This window comes from Prosopis cineraria, unplaced genomic scaffold (assembly GCF_029017545.1).
Source record: "Prosopis cineraria cultivar Desert tree isolate PC_DT_omini unplaced genomic scaffold, ASM2901754v1 PC10, whole genome shotgun sequence".
NCBI classification, from domain to species: Eukaryota; Viridiplantae; Streptophyta; class Magnoliopsida; order Fabales; family Fabaceae; genus Prosopis; species Prosopis cineraria.
The window spans coordinates 23,143,950-23,160,206 of record NW_026555341.1 but is presented as its reverse complement, the minus strand read 5'-3'; the positions used below and the strand labels follow the sequence as shown (position 1 = coordinate 23,160,206).

Sequence of the window (16,257 nt, the reverse complement as noted above, 5' to 3'; positions counted from 1 at the left end):
AAGTCAATGCGAACTTGCTCTTAAAAAAATTGAAATTTCAATGTTGACTTTGTAACAGATCACTCTTCGAATATTGATGTTGATATGTTTTATCATATTTCTTACATACATGCATAAATATATATGACTTCTGTGCCATGTTAATTTTTTAAGGAAACCGAAAATTATTTCTACAGCTCATTAAATTGAAATGCGATATAACAACAAAGAATGATAAGTTATACAGACCAGGTCATAATGTTACAGGACGACAAGATAATGGTTGGATTCATAGATTATCTTCAGCGTTTAAAATTTCAACAACATTAAAATATTAATTCGTTCGTGTCTAAACTTTTTTGGTTCCTATGGTTTTTTTTTAATCAAGTTGTGAAGTTAATTAATCCCTACATTTAAACTTATTTTTATAAGATTCTTTGAAGTTTTAATTATTAGACCAGTGTTTTAAGACCTGGACCATTTGACTAGTTGGACCACTACCTGGATAAAAAATCAGTTTGGTTTGACTCATTAACCCATTTTGGAGGTTAGATTACTTTAAATTGAGCGGTTTTGGCATAACTGGAGTTACCTTAAAAAGCAAAATAGTTGGACTATTTTAAACCATTTTTTTCTTTTTACTTTTATTTTAATAATAAATTTTTTATTCAATTTAAAAATATTAATGTCAATTGTTTTTGGTTTGTTATAGTAAAATTTTTAAGTGCATGATTTTTTTATTGGCACTATATAAATTAAACTTTAGAGAAAATTGAAAATTTATTTTCTTTAAAAGACAAATAAGGTAAAGAAAATTGAGAAAATTAAAATTTAATATGTTATGGCCAAACAACTTTAAATTGAGAATAATATTGTTAATATTTTTAATGTTATATATATATATATATATGCATGTAAAGATTTTTTATTTAATTATAATTTGGTACAATAATACTCATGGACCTCTAGAGGCATTTAATAGCACAGAAAGACCAAAATATTCTTATATATCATGGCAAGACTGTCAGACTAATTTAAAAATAATTTTAGATGAAAAAGACTTTAATACCCTGATTTTTTTTTAAAAAAAAATCATCCCAACCGTAAAAAAAAAAAAATTCAATTACCTTCCCTATCAAAAGAAAAAATCAATTTGCCTCCTTCAAAAGTTTATCTTATCTCCTAAAATTTTTTTAACTCCAATCTAATCTATATATTATAATTTCAAAAAACGATAGTTTGAGAATGGAGGGAATAATAATTTAAAAATATTTTTTATTTGTTTAAACGAGAAAAGTTATCGCAAAAAATTCCTATACTACACAAAAGAGGTAAATAAATGTTATTTAATAAAAAAATTATTTATACTATTCAATTTTATTTAATACGTCATTATAATTTTATGCTTTATTCCTTGATCTATAATAATTATTTAACAATTTTTTACCTTCGATTTAATTTAATATGTATTTAAAATTACTTTTGAAAAATTAATATATATATATATATATATATATCTTGAGTAAAAATTTTGCCCCCACTGTTTAATTTTTCTGAATCTGGCACTGCCATTATGAGAGAATGTTCCTTTTGAATATCCACTCAAAATAAGAACTCTAAGTTTATTGAGGAGCAAGCTCAAGATTGTGTGCTTTAATTTCTTAGGTTGAAAAATTTGTCCATTTATGTGTTTCTTTTGTAAGTAACAAACATGGACTAACTTCTACAATGCAACCAAACAAGAAGTTCATAAGCGACCTAATTTTATTATAAGACATCAGTGACAAAGTTATAATATTTTAAGATAACAAGATAAATGTTGAATTTAGTGGACATTCCATTATTCAAAATTTCAATATTAAAACACTGAATTGTGTCCATTCTAGAAATGCTTCTGCAATTTTTTTTTTTATGATATCAACTTTGAATTGAAAAATTTTGGGAGAATTCCATTGAAGTGTCATACAAGAAAATTAATTATTGTAAAGTTTATTGATAACTGAACTGAACTATATTGACAACACAGTCAGTTGTTAATGTAATAGTTCAGTTGTTAATAGACTTTGCAATAATTAATTTTTATACGTGGGATCTGGTTGTAATTTTCCCAAAAATTTTGCCATATAAACATATTCTTAATTTCACCACGAAATCTAATAACTCAATTGAAATTAAGTTTTACTGTTTAATTACTAAAATACCCTTTAATTATTAAAAACATTCATCATTGTCACCAGAGCTCCAATACTTATGGTCAAGTCATTGTTGTAGAGTTGGGAAAACGGGTTGAGCCCGTAGGCTAGCTTGTTTAACCTGCACAATTTGACGGGTTGGTTTGAAAAAATTAGCCCGTTTTTTAAAACGAGTTGGGTTAGCCCAACCTATAAAAAAGCGAATTAAAACGGGCTGGCCAGCGGGCTAGTAATATTTTTTAAAAAATAATTTTTTATTTTTTAATTATATTATATCTTTTTATAAATTTACAATAATGATAATATCTCTTAAATATATAATTTATGACTTTTAAATATGTTCTTTACATTTAAAATATAGTGTAAATTCTTTTTACAATTTGCAAATAAATTTTTTGTTATAGTTTATGAAGATGATTTATTAGTTTTTATAGAAATGTCTTGAATATATATTATTTATTAATCTCATAAATTCTATTGATTGAAATTATAAATATGAATTCACTAAGAAAAATAATATAAGTTTATATTCAAATTTTCTTTATTAGTGACAAAGATAGCACACCTAGGTGAGAAAATGATTAATAATAAAAATCTAGTAAAATGAATTTACTTGGTTAAATTCTATATTTATTTTATTTATTTATAATTTTTTTAATTTCTAATTTGCTTTGAAATATGAAATATATATATATATATATTTATATTGTATAAATTTTAAATTATTAAAAAAATTTGATAATTTTTTGCGAGTTAGCCCGCGAGTTGACTAGCCCGCTGGAAAATGAGTTGGGTTAGATTTTTCAGCCCATTTTATCTGGCGAGCTGGCCCAACCCAACCTGCAAAACTGCAAGCCCGCGCGGGCTAACTCACGGGCTGGCCCGCAACCAGTTTGCCTAGTATTACATTGTTGGCTACTTCCGGAGCTCCGCCACGAACAAGGTCAAAAATTCACGAAGGCGTCCTTGGGGTCTTGATTGGTTCCCTAGAATAGTCCTTGCTATTGAGCTACCAATGACTCTTAAGTAGTGTAAAATATTATATTTAGTCACTGCTACATATTTTATAATATTTGATGCGTCTAAGTTTTACGGTTATTACCAAAAGCGTTCAATAAGAGCAGGCGCAAATTAAGGAATAACATATTTGACGGTTAACTAAGAAATCATCAAATATATATATATATATATATATATATCAAAATATATGATGATTATATCAGAAACTGCTGAACTTTGCATTAAATATTTTAAAATTCGTTTAGAAAATTAGTTTTATAAGTTTAATGGTTTTGTGTTTAACTATCAAGTAATTGCCTGAACATATATTGCAGTTACATTTTAATTGTCAAATGTAGCATTTAAGTTTGATGGTTCCTTAATTAACCGTCAAACTTACTCTTTTAAATTTAACCCCTTTATCTCAGCCAGACCTACTGCACGCTGATAGCAATCCTATTCTCTCTGCCATCTCCTTTAAACCCAGCCATTCTCCACCCAAATTTGACCAAATCGAACCATTGTCCCACCAAATTGCACGATTTTCCTAAATCACATTCCTCATCGTGCCCCACCTGCTATTCGGAAATGCATTCTCCCCACCAATGAGTTTTTGCAGAAGTTCCTGTCGAGGTTCATGGGTTAGTTTGAGCTTGTTCTCAACTACGGAACTTTTGTGGCTCTATTTTTTGACTTGTGGTCAGTAAGTTTTTACCCCTATTGAATCTCTAGGCTATTTTGATTTTCTAGCCAAGTTGTTGTTGCTAAAATTGGATTGTGTTGGATTTTTCCTCCTTGATGATTTCTCATTTCTATTGTGTTTTTTATTTTTGAGTGGTTTAAATTTTGATTTCTTCATCCGGTTAGCTGCTATATGTGATTATTAGAGATAAGGTTTTAGGTGGAGCTGAAAATTTATGCTTAAAGAGTTTAATTTTGATGCATATGTATAATTTTAGGTAGAATTTTAAAGAGAAAGAACTTGAAATTTTAGAGTAATGCTTGCAAGGCGTTTGAAAAAATGTCTATTAGGAGAATTTGGCATATTATGGAAAAATACATGAGTTGTGTGAATGTGATTATTGTTGTGACTAAGTAGGATTGAATTATGTTGTATTAAATTGTACAAGGATAAAATTCAATATAAAGAGAGGAAAAGATGCCTGAAAAATATATGAGTATAAGCTGTTATGCTGCCCAAATATTTTCATATATAGAGATAAAAATTCATGACTTTATTAGTTAGTAGTCAAGTAGCATGACTTAGGATTAATTTGGAAAGAATATGAACATGTATTATATTATTAACATGTAACATACATCTTGCACCAACTCACTCTTTATTTGATTGAAGTTTGATAATGGTCGGGTTGAATTGTATTATTTTAATATGTGATGTGAATTTGGTCACTATTTTAAGAGGATATTCTATATTTAAACTGTTATGTTATCAAATTTTTTTACATAATAATAAAACTTCACGGTTTTATTACTTAGTACACTATCAAAAAAATTAAAATTACTAACAGACATTTAGTGATAAATTTCCCATTCAGTCATTAATTATAGGCATTAGTAATGAAAATTTTGTGACAAACTAAAATCTATCACCAATTACATAAATTAATAATGCATTAATGATAAATATAGGATTTTGTCACATTTTGGTCAAGTTTTATAAATTTATTGATTGAATTGAATACATCACTAATTTTTGTCACTAAATTTTTATATTAATAACAGATATTTTAAATTTAAAAATTATCAAAATGAACTTAAATATTTTATAAAAATAAAAAATTCATAGTATACATAGAGAGGTTCACATGAATTTTTTTTCAAAATTATCAAATTAAATAATTACCCAAATAATTTTTCTCTTATTATAAGTAAAATATATAATATAAAATGATATTAAAATAAAAAATATTTTATCATGTAAATTAAATATAAAATAAAATTTCTATCATATGAAAATATTTTAATTATAACATAGATAATATAAAATGATATACACAAATATTTATTTTCATAATATCTATTAATTGATATTAAATAATATATTTATTAGCTAATAATAAATATTGAATTATATATTTCCATGTGTTAATGTGTGTGTATATATGATAATAAATATTATCAACATATTTAAATAATATATTAAATATAAAAAAATACATTTAAGTTAAATATATATGTTCAATTAAGTAATACATACATACATACATACATACATATATATAATTTTACATATTAAAAATGAAAAGTCTTTGCAGTTCAATGTCACATTTAAAGAGAATTAAAATAGATTATTGACATAGAGGTAACTTGGCAAGGAGGTCCAAATAGCAATGACATGGTGGGTAGCGGGTGATGTTGACTTGTAAGGTGGCATGGCAATGATGAGTATAATATCCTAAAATTTTAATTCACGAATCTAGTTACTGATTAAAGGGTAAATTAATAAATTAGCGAATTAATTACATAATCAAAATTTTAGATGGCAAGTGGAGGTTTTGACCTCTTTGGATGTTTAATGAATAGGATCGGGTGGAAGAATGATGTTTTGGAGTAAAGCATATGAGTGCGGTGAGGATTTCCTTTACTGTGCCACACACTAGGCGCATGGCACAAAATTCTAACTTTTAAGTGTGTGGATCAAATTGTGGAACAGAGGGGGAAAAAAAGGAAAGGAAGCACGATAAAGTAGAGAAGAAGATGAGCCATGCTAATGCAAGAGGTTACAGCCATTTAGGAGATATTTTTGACTTATCACTTGCCGGGTAAGTTTCATACCGCCTTAAGCTTTGATTCTATACTAATTTCTCTTAGTTTAAATTATAGAAAAATTGAATTTAGGAGTTTTAGGGGATTGTTTTCTGACCCTTTAATGATGAAAAGACTCTTCAAAGTTAAATTAAAATTTTATGACTGGTTTGAAAGTTGGTGATTAAGTTTTAAAGCTATAGGCTAGATTTGACCAAAACTAATAGGTTAAAGAGGTTGGAAGTTTGGGTAGAAGTATTAGGAGAAATTTTAAAGGATGAAGTGGACCTAGGAAGGACATTCAAGATCATGTAGATGTATAGTTGTTATAATTAGTACTTTTAGTCAACTTGATAATTGATTTAGGGTGCTAATTGTGTATATTGTCATAAGTTGTGCATTGACAAAGTATAAGGAATTTGAACAAGGAATTATGCGACGAGTAACCTTTCTTAAGCACAGAAAGGTTAAGGTAATCAAGTAATTTATTGTGTTTATTAGCTAATATAACTTCTCATAAGTGAATGCAAAAATGTGATTTTATGAATTTTGATCTAATGAATTTTGCCAAATGCATGTTTTAGCATTAAAAAGGGATTTCATAATGTTTAATTTTCTTTAGAGGTTTTTAAAGGATCAATATATATATATATATATATATATGAGTATGGAAATGAATAAAAGTAGTTTTATGTGTGTGATAGTAGCATGACACTAATAGTGGGTGGGAGTTCACCCTACATGTGTTTATGGTAGAGATATGTGAGCAAAAAAATCTATATGATCGGGCTGGCACTATAGGACATCTGGTGTAGCATTATATTTAGGACTGTTACCATGGGATATCCGAGCAGTTTAGCAACTCCTTAACTCCCGTGAGGGTGCAGTTAAGGGTCAACAACACCTCTAATCATGTGTAACTGAAAGGGAAAAAGTATAGGCTGAAAGTAAGGTAGAATACCTTTAGTTGGATGTTTCTACCACTAAAAGTAAGCTCAGATCAATATATAATCAGTCTAATATAGTCAATTATTTTAGTAAAGGAGTTTGGAGGATCAAGGGATAGAGAATTATGCTAGAGCGAGGATTTATAAAGTGTGGCTATAAGTATATATTTCCTTATGTAAAATAAGTATTTAATAATTATATAAAGATTCTAATTACTTGTCTATGGTTAATCTGGTTAGTAAACAATTAACTATTTTATTTACTGAAATTATTATCTCACTCATGGTTATTCATATTTTACAGGTCCTGACATTGAAAGTTCAAAAGAAAAAGACTCTGGTTGAGATTAGAGAATCTCTTTTTGCCCAATTGGGGTTAGTGTAATGGAATTGTTACTATAAATGATAATTTCACATATAAGTTGCCTTAGGACTATATACATGTTTGCATATCCGTGAGGATGCACTTGTGTGTGCTTCTTTTTGTTGCCTAGACCCGTAATGCGTATATATGTGTTGTGATGAATTTTGTAAATGAGGGCTAGGGTACCAATACAAATGCATATTTGTAATTTATAATGTGATAAAGGTGTATGAAGTTTGGCCAAGAATTGTCATTGTGTGTGAAGTGTGGGAATTTGCCCAAGTATATGGAATGTGTAGTTAACTGGCCAAACTTGTATATATACTTGATATGGTGTATATATCTATTTAATCAAGTGTTAAAAGTCCTATGGATGTGGTCAAGGTTCTAGAAATGACTGATAACACTTGGTTTAGAATTGAGGAGCTCGGACGAGCTAAAATGACTATAATATATCATTTTCCATTTAAGTGTCGAATTTTCAAGAAACAAATATCATCTCTGAACAAAACTAGTGTCACTATCTATATTTTGTGATAATCTTTATGTGGGCTCAAGAATCACCCCAATTAGATGTTGGATGCGAAAATGACACATATTTGAAATTCATATCAGAACTGCTATTTTGACAATAAAATCTGATACGTGCGTTGCAATGTATGGTGCACATGTTGTGGTGCACGGTACAGAATGAGAACATGTAGCTCTATGTCATATGCTGCATCACATGTGTCAATTCTATATAAAATTACTGTTTTGTCTCCATTTCTTGTTGCTTTGGGTATATGACTATATTGCTCTTGCTATGTATGAGTGTGCATTTTAGCATATTTGAAATGGTTTTCAAATGATTTAAGTTGGGATCCCAACCTTTTAAAATGCTTGGTATTAAATTGAAGTGTGTAAGAGTGGTATTTTGTGGTGCCTAAAAAGAGCACTACAATAAGACCCACAAAAAAAAATTTTAATTACAAAATAAATTAGTGACAGAAATTTATTAATTAGTGACAAATATTTTCTGTCACTTAAGTGATGGATTCATTTTGGTCACTAAATTAGTGACGTCATATTTTTGATAGAAATTAGTGACGGACAATCCATCACTAAATCTAAAATTAGTGATCAATTTTACTTATTAGTGATGGGTTTGTTTGTTACTAATTCATCTTTTTTAGTAGTGATAATCAAATGTTTTACTTAAACTAAATTATATTATATTAAACCTTTTATAAGGATTAAATTTAATATAGAGAAAGGGCAATATGCTTTCCATTTTTAAATTGTCATGTTGCCCACTTTTTTTATGAGAGAAAACTTCAGTTTTATTCCTTTATAGTCAACTTTTTACCTAATCTAAGGTTGCATTTGGATGGATAGATTTAAGTTAGGAATTTGAATTTAAAATCTCATATTTAAAATTCATAGATTCTAAATTCTTTCTTTGGATGATATAAAAAATTTTAAATTATAATATTAAAATTCTTTGTTTGCATCTAAAGTAAAATTTTAAATTTTAAATTCTATATTTGAATTTAAAAGAAACTTGGACGATTGGTCAAAATTGACGGTCCGAATGGGCAACTTCTAATGGGATTAGATAGTTAAAGCTGATTGTGATAGTAGCACTAGTGATGACCAAGACAGAATGGCCGACTACCACTAGGATTGGATCAACACAATGATGGGGACCGAACGACTGAATTTCGCTGGGACAAAAACGACGGTGGCAACTAGGATTGAATGGCTGCCTTCCACTAAGATTGGATCGACGATGATGGGGACTGGATAGTTGTCTTCTAACTAAATTGGACTAATGGTGATGATGGCGGTTGGATAAACACCCTCTACTGGGATTGGCCCAACAATGATGATGAGGACACTATAGCTGACTCCTATTAAGATCAAATCAATGGTCGCGATTAGGTCCGGCTATAGTAGGGGTCATAATCTGACTCGTTGTAAGACTAGGAAATTCTAAAGGTGTTCATCATAGAACTTGCTCTGCTAGGTAAGACCTAGGAGAATATCCATGAGTATACCCTAGGCTAGGGTAAGGGGTGATGGCTCTACTCTGTTTAAGGCTAGAAAGTCTTGATAGTCTAAGTGTTGAGTGTACTTCGCTAGAGGGAACTCAGGAGACCACCCATATTGATGATACTTGGTCTGAGACAATAGTTTAGTGGGTTGTGTTTCATTTAAGGCTGGAAGTCTTGGTCCAAGCATTGAGCTTACTTTGCTAGGAGAATTGGGTGTGCATGAGCATAGTAGTAAATGAGAATGATATTTTTAAATTCCTATTTATATTGTTTTATTGAAAATGATGCTACTTTAGCTCTTTTTTATGATTTTACTTACTAACCAATATTTGGGGTTTATCCAAGTTATTGAGACGCATATTTCACTTTGTTACCTTTGGTGCACAAGTGAAGAGAGCTATAAAAGGCTAAGAAAGGAAGCTAGGAAAGAGTAGCCTTGCTTCTAGTAATGGTATAACATTACCCTATAATGTAATGAATGTATATGATTGTAGTTAAGGATTTAGTTGCCAACTAGGATGCATATATGTGGATGTGTATACATAACTATGATGTTTAAAAGCTTGTTTGTATATCTTGTATTGTATCTCATTGAGTGTATCACATAGTAGTGAATACATGAGTAGGCCTAGATGCTATTCAAGCAATTATATGATATGTTGTGTAACTTGTTCCATTAGTAATGAATGTGAATGTATCATGTGAAAATGTGTATATATGTGAAACTTGACTAAATGGCGAGGCTTAGCCCATTTGTGTGTAAGTCAAGTGAATTGTGATTGCCAACCATATGGTGAGACTTAGCCCCATATGGGAAAGTAAGGTGTTGAAAAATGGAACAAGTGAGTTTGTGCTTGTGTGGTTATGTGTGTGCCTCATATAAGACTACAATGTGTAATGTGATATTGAGAGGTTAAATTGTGAATATGATGTGATATAATGTCTCAATTAGGTTTATGTGATCCTTTTTGATTTGGTTCAAGGCCCACAATGATTTAATGGGACAAGAGATGATAATTGAATACTGAGAGTGCTAAATTTTGAAAGAAAAATAGTTTTTTACACTTGAGTATTCAATTTAAGATCGAACTATTAGATCATGTCCAAACTTATCTCATTACATAGATTGTGTTATAAGCTTCGTGTGGGCAATTGAATCACTTTAATTGGATGTCGAGTGTGAAAATGGGGAGCAGCAAAAATTTGTATTAGATTTCTACCATGGTAGCAGAATCTAATATATGCGCCACGATGCATGATGTGTTAGTTGTGGTGCATGACACAAAATTAGAGCACATTGCTCTGTGCCATATATTACGGTGCATGGCTTGTTTTTGGGAAAATTATTTGGTTGTTTCTTTCAAAATTTCATCAGCCCTTCTTATTTAGCATATTTTTTATGAAGTTGGGATCCCGTATTTTAAAAACAAATTAATTGAGGGCTATATCTCTAATACTGTATTGTAATGTGTGTATGAATTGATAAAGTCTAGATGAAATGGGAGACTTTACACCATGCGCTATGGTGGATGTAGCACGTGTCACAGTGAGAAAAATCCTAATTGTGTTCACATGTTTCACTCCGAGATGCGATCCTTCCATTCGAATCTGTTCATTCAACACCCCAAAGAGTCAAAATATCAAATTATTATCCAAAATCTAATGACTCACTAATTCACTAATTTACACCTAATTAATAATTAATTTTAGAATTAATAATTTAGGATGTTATAAAAATTGTATCTCTAGTTACTGGCTTTACAGCAAGCTCTTCTATCTTTAGATTCTCAAACTTCTTCACAAGATATTTATTTAGTTCTTTTAGGAATCTGTTTGCTAAAGTTTTCTTACAAACATTTTATTCAAGGTGTACTTTGACAGGCATTTGCAGACTTTGCAACATGATCTTGGTGTCTTTCTTTCTCATTTAATTGTTGTATTTATTTTTTTAATAACAGTTGATTGTTTTAACGGAAGAAAAAAGTCAACGCGAAATTGCTCTTAAAAAAATTGGAGTTTCAATGTTGACTTCTGTAATGGATCACACTTAGAAGATTGATGTTGATATGTTTTATCATCTTTCTTACATACATGCATACAATAGATGACGTCTACGCCACTTAAAGATTTTTTGTTTTTTGGACGGGCGATCGATATAATTAGAACATTGATAAACGGATGTAATAGAATCCAAATAAAGCAGACGCCTCATCTAATGAGCAACCCAAATTTTATTTTACTGCAAAGAAGCACCTCCCTTACCATACAAGCAACATTTGCTATTTTTTTTTTATAAAAACCACCAATAATGAGAAAACACAAAATGAAACACAGTATGACTTTGTTTGGATTAAGAAGAAAATAAGAAGGAAAAATTAAAAAGGAAAAACTTTATTTTATGAATGAAAAATGTCGTCTTCTTTTTTTCCCTACATTTCTTTCCTTATTTTTTTTTTAGATGATGGTAATATTGTGTTCACAACACAGTACAGAGCTCTAGTTTAGAAGACCAAATTTGTCTATGAACGAGGCCACCAACTTATCATGAGGAGGCAGTGTCTCCTTCATTAAAGGATGCTCCTTCAAGGAATCCACCCATGACAAGAACTCTGAGTTCGTGTGGGGATGAATTGCTTCAACTTTCAGGGCCTCTTGAACAGCCTTGTAGTTACAAGCTTGTGTTCCCACCACAATATCCAATAGTCCCAAGCACTTGCCCTTACTATAAGTGAATTCTTCTTTACCAAAATCTTTCTTCAACCCTTCAATAAAAACTCCAATAATTTCATTCATCTTTTCAATTTCTTTCTCCCTCTCTTCTCCTTTTGATCTGAAAACGGGATATATAGCTGTAGCAATCTAACGAAAAAAATTCAAGTTTTATTAGAATATTTGACTTACCAAGCTTTCCGTTTATTAATTCATCAAATTAAAAAAACTAAAGAAGTCAAGTAGATAGGCGAGCTTTGGCGTCCTAATTTTTTTAAAAAAAATATAAACTTTTCAAAATATTATTCATTTAATTAGAGAGAGATATTTAACGAGTGAAATAACAAGGGGTAATGATACAATAACTTTTATTAATGAATTAGTATTCTTTTTGTAAAACATCTTGTATTCCAAACAATTAACATCTTATACAAATAGGATGGAGACAGTAGATTGTAGAGAAAAGGTAAAGGAAGTGGCACTCACTTTTTGATCAAAGTAGTTGACCCAGAAGCGAACCTTGGCCCTTTGATAAGGATCATGAGGCAAGAGTTTGGGAGTGTGATTCCAAGTCTCATCGATATATTCTAAGATGACAAGAGACTCGGCTATTGGCTTGCCACTATGTAAGAGTACGGGAACTTTTTGATGCACGGGATTGTTCTTCAACAGCAACTCACTTTTGTTTGTTAAATCTTGCTCCACGTATTTGTAAGGTATGCCCTTAAGTTTAAGAGCTAGTGCAACCCTTGAGCACTGGCCACTTGTCCACTTTCCCAAAAGCACAACTTGGCTAGCTTTCTGTTCCATTAGGTGTTTCTGTTTTCTGTATGGTTCATCAGATTGTAGCTATTTGAGAGGGTTTTATAGAAGTTCTTCTCAACTTGGTCAATGTGTATTTCTTGAGGAAGAAGTTGTGGAATATATACTTTCTCAGACATATGGTTCATTATTTATAGTAACAAACTAGGACTAAGTGCAATGATGATGCATGCAACCAAACAAGAAAAGGAAAAGAAATTTAAGAAAACAAGACCGGGTCATAATATTATAGGACGACAAGATAATGGTTGGATTTAATAGATTGTCTTCAGCATTTAAAATTACAACAATATTAAAATATTAATTAGTCCGTGTACAGACTTTTTGGGTTCCTATATTTTTTTTTCCATCAAGTTGTGAAATTAATTAATCCCTACATTTAAACTTTATTTTTATAAGACTCTTTGAAATTTTAACTATTAGACTAGTGTTTTAAAGCCCGGACCATATGACCAATTGGACCACAACTTGGATAAAAAATCAGTTCGGTTTGACTCGTTAACTCATTTTGGAGGTCAGACCATTCTGAATTTAGTGGTTTTAACATAACTAGAGTTACCTTGAAAACCAAAATATTTGGACTATTTTGAACCATTTTTTTCTTTTTACTCTTATTTTAATAATAACTTTTTTATTCAATTTTAAAATATTTCTGTCAATTGTTTTTGGTTTTTTTTTAGTAAATTTTTAAGTGCATGATTTGGTCTATTGGTTCTATATGATTTGTAATTTTATTATGAAACATCACTGACAAAGTTATAACATTTTAAGATAACAATATAAAGGTTGAATTCAGTGAACATTTCATCATTCAAAATTTCAATATTAAAATACAGAATTGTCTCCATTCTAGAAATGCTTCTGCAATTTTTTATAATATCAATTTTGAATTGAAAATCTTACAATATAAACAGATTCTTAAATTCACTGCAAAATCTAATAACTCAATTGAAATTAAGTTTTACTCTTTAATTACTAAAATACCCTTTAATTATTAAGAAAATTCATCATTGTCACCAACCACTACCTATGCCCAAGTCATTGTCGGCTACTTCCAGAGCTCCGCCGCGGACGAGGTCAAAAATTCACCGAGGTGGCCTCGGGGTCTTGATTGGTTCCTTCAAATAGTTCTTGCTATTCAGTATTGACCTACCAATGACTCTTAATTAAGTAGTGCAAAATATTATATTTATTGCAAACTTGTCAGCATGTAGGAACATGTAAAAGTAGACTTGTTAACGCTTTAACTCTAATTATCACTTTCGTAACTTGTTAATATGCAAATTCAGTTGCAAAATGAAAGGTTTGAAAATATATCAAGGAAGCTTTTATAGTATTAATTAAGTAGCCAGATTTGTTACAATCTTAAATGAACTTGTCATTTCAATATATTTTACTTGCCAATTTGCAATGGTCACTTAATCGGTCCTTAAATAAGGGTTAAAGAGTATTTTTACCTCTCTCAATTGTTCGTTCAGGAGTGTTTGGTATCTCAAATTTACACGAGGTGCAATTTTTCTCTTCTACTTTTGAAAATTGTGTACTAAATACCTTACGGTAAAAAAAGTTAACTTTAATTTGATTGTTAGTTGACTTAAAAATTACAGAAAATAATATTAAAAATTATAAAAGAGAACCCAAAAATTACATATCAATTCCTAATATGAAAACTAATACCAATTAAATATCCTAAATTGAATATAAATACATAATATAAATTTTATTTCTAATTACCCATGTAAAATATCAAAATACAATTTCATCCAACTAATTTAATTAACTAGTTACTAAGTAATTAATGGATCACAACTTCTAGCAAAAACACTAATAAATATTACATTTGTATTACTAATATCATATTAAAATATTAACAATTTAATATATAATAATTTAAAAATTATTATTATTTACAAATCTCCACACACAATGTACAACTTAACTTTTAAAATTTACACATTCTATAAAAATTTATAACATAAACTACTGTATCTGTTATTTATAAATGGACGCTTTTTTTTTACACTTGTTATAAATTTTTTAAGAAGGACTTATAAATTTTGGAGAAAGACTTATAAATTATCACACTATTTTAAGAATTTTAATTAATATTAATTTTTTTAGAGGGTATTTATTTGCAATTTTATACTACATGTAAGTTTAGAATATTAGATATTTCTAAATGAATAGCCGAAGAGAAAATACCCTTTAACTCCTTAAGTAATTAGAACAAGACGAAAATCTAGTTGAGCGGAGAAATTTTTTCTATATACTTTGCCACCAACCCCTTACCCAAATGCTGCATGACCTTGTAGTTGAGGGAGTGCTCCTATCACAATGTCCAATACAGTCCCATGGACATATCTTGACAATAGGAGAATTCCTTAGCAAAATTGTCATCCGACCCTCCAATAAAAAATCTAGTAACCTCATTCAAGTATTCACTTTCTTTCTCTCTCTCTTCCGCTCATGATATTATTATGAGGTAGGTAGTTGGAACAATCTAACAACAAAATTCCTTCATATTAGAAAAAAGGTTGTAACTTAGGGTAAGGAAGTTATACTTACTATTTATTACAAAAAATTGATCTAAAAGCAAAAATCTTAATTAGCCTGTTGATAAGAATAATGAGGTATGAGTTCGAAATAACCTCTTGTTTGATTGGAAGGGGAGGAGAAATTTTAGTGAATTTGATTGTAAAAAATAGATAAGTAGGCTCATAAAATTTTAGTAAAGAGAATATAGGTAAGACAAAGGAGTAAAGAAAATTAATTTAAAGCTTATTTTAATCTTCAAAAACATATATTTTTTAAAAAACAACGTTGAATATAAAAACAACGTTCTAAAATCACTTTTTAATTTGTTTTCCACTAATCCATCTAATAAATGTCACAATCTTAAATTTTCAAAAGGTTGAATGTGTTTTGTTTTGGAGTAAAAATTTCAAAAAATTCCTAATCATTTTGAAATATTGAAAGGCAATAAAACACCGTATTTATTTTTATACATACTTATATAGAAATGTACTTAAGATTTAGAAGTAAAAACTCACTTCATCTAGAAACATCCTTTATAACTTGGTATGTGTTTCAAAATTCACTATATTATATTTGAAAAAGATGTAATAAAGGTAAATAACAAATTACAATCTCAATGATGATATTAGGACAAAATTATTCCTTAAAGCAAAAATATTTCTCAGCATATCAATTTGAAAAATAACCTAACTCCGTGAGTCCTCTGAAAATACTAGTTCACAACTATTTTGAGAATATGTTCATAATAAAATATAGGAAGAATCTCACTTACGGCCTTCAAAATACAAAAATTTGCATTGTTAGCCCAATAAAATTTGAAAACGCACTGTAAACGTGATGACTCTTTTTGCAAATTTTGTTGTAGATAGAAAGATGCATTTGCCCTTGTCTCAATAGAATGTTATGTA

The 16,257-nt window shown here is 29.5% G+C and overlaps 1 protein-coding gene across 1 annotated transcript; it reads right to left on the bottom strand.

Moving 5' to 3' along the window:
• Positions 1 to 11,496: 11,496 nt before the first annotated feature.
• Positions 11,497 to 12,879, bottom strand: LOC129284586 (glutathione S-transferase U10-like). Its single transcript, XM_054920106.1, has 2 exons — positions 12,479 to 12,879; positions 11,497 to 12,142 (listed from the first exon to the last, which is right to left on the bottom strand). The coding sequence occupies exons 1-2, from the start codon at positions 12,800 to 12,802 to the stop codon at positions 11,780 to 11,782; spliced, it is 687 nt and encodes a 228-aa protein (XP_054776081.1). The 5' UTR covers positions 12,803 to 12,879; the 3' UTR covers positions 11,497 to 11,779.
• Positions 12,880 to 16,257: the final 3,378 nt, after the last annotated feature.

Excerpts from the sequence above, each read along its gene's own strand:
- LOC129284586 (XM_054920106.1), bottom strand. The coding sequence starts at position 12,802 with ATGGAACAGAAAGCTAGCCAAGTTGTGCTTTTGGGAAAGTGGACAAGT. Across the intron at positions 12,143-12,478 it reads TCAACTACTTTGATCAAAAA|ATTGCTACAGCTATATATCC; the intron begins GTGAGTGCCACT and ends TTTTTTCGTTAG.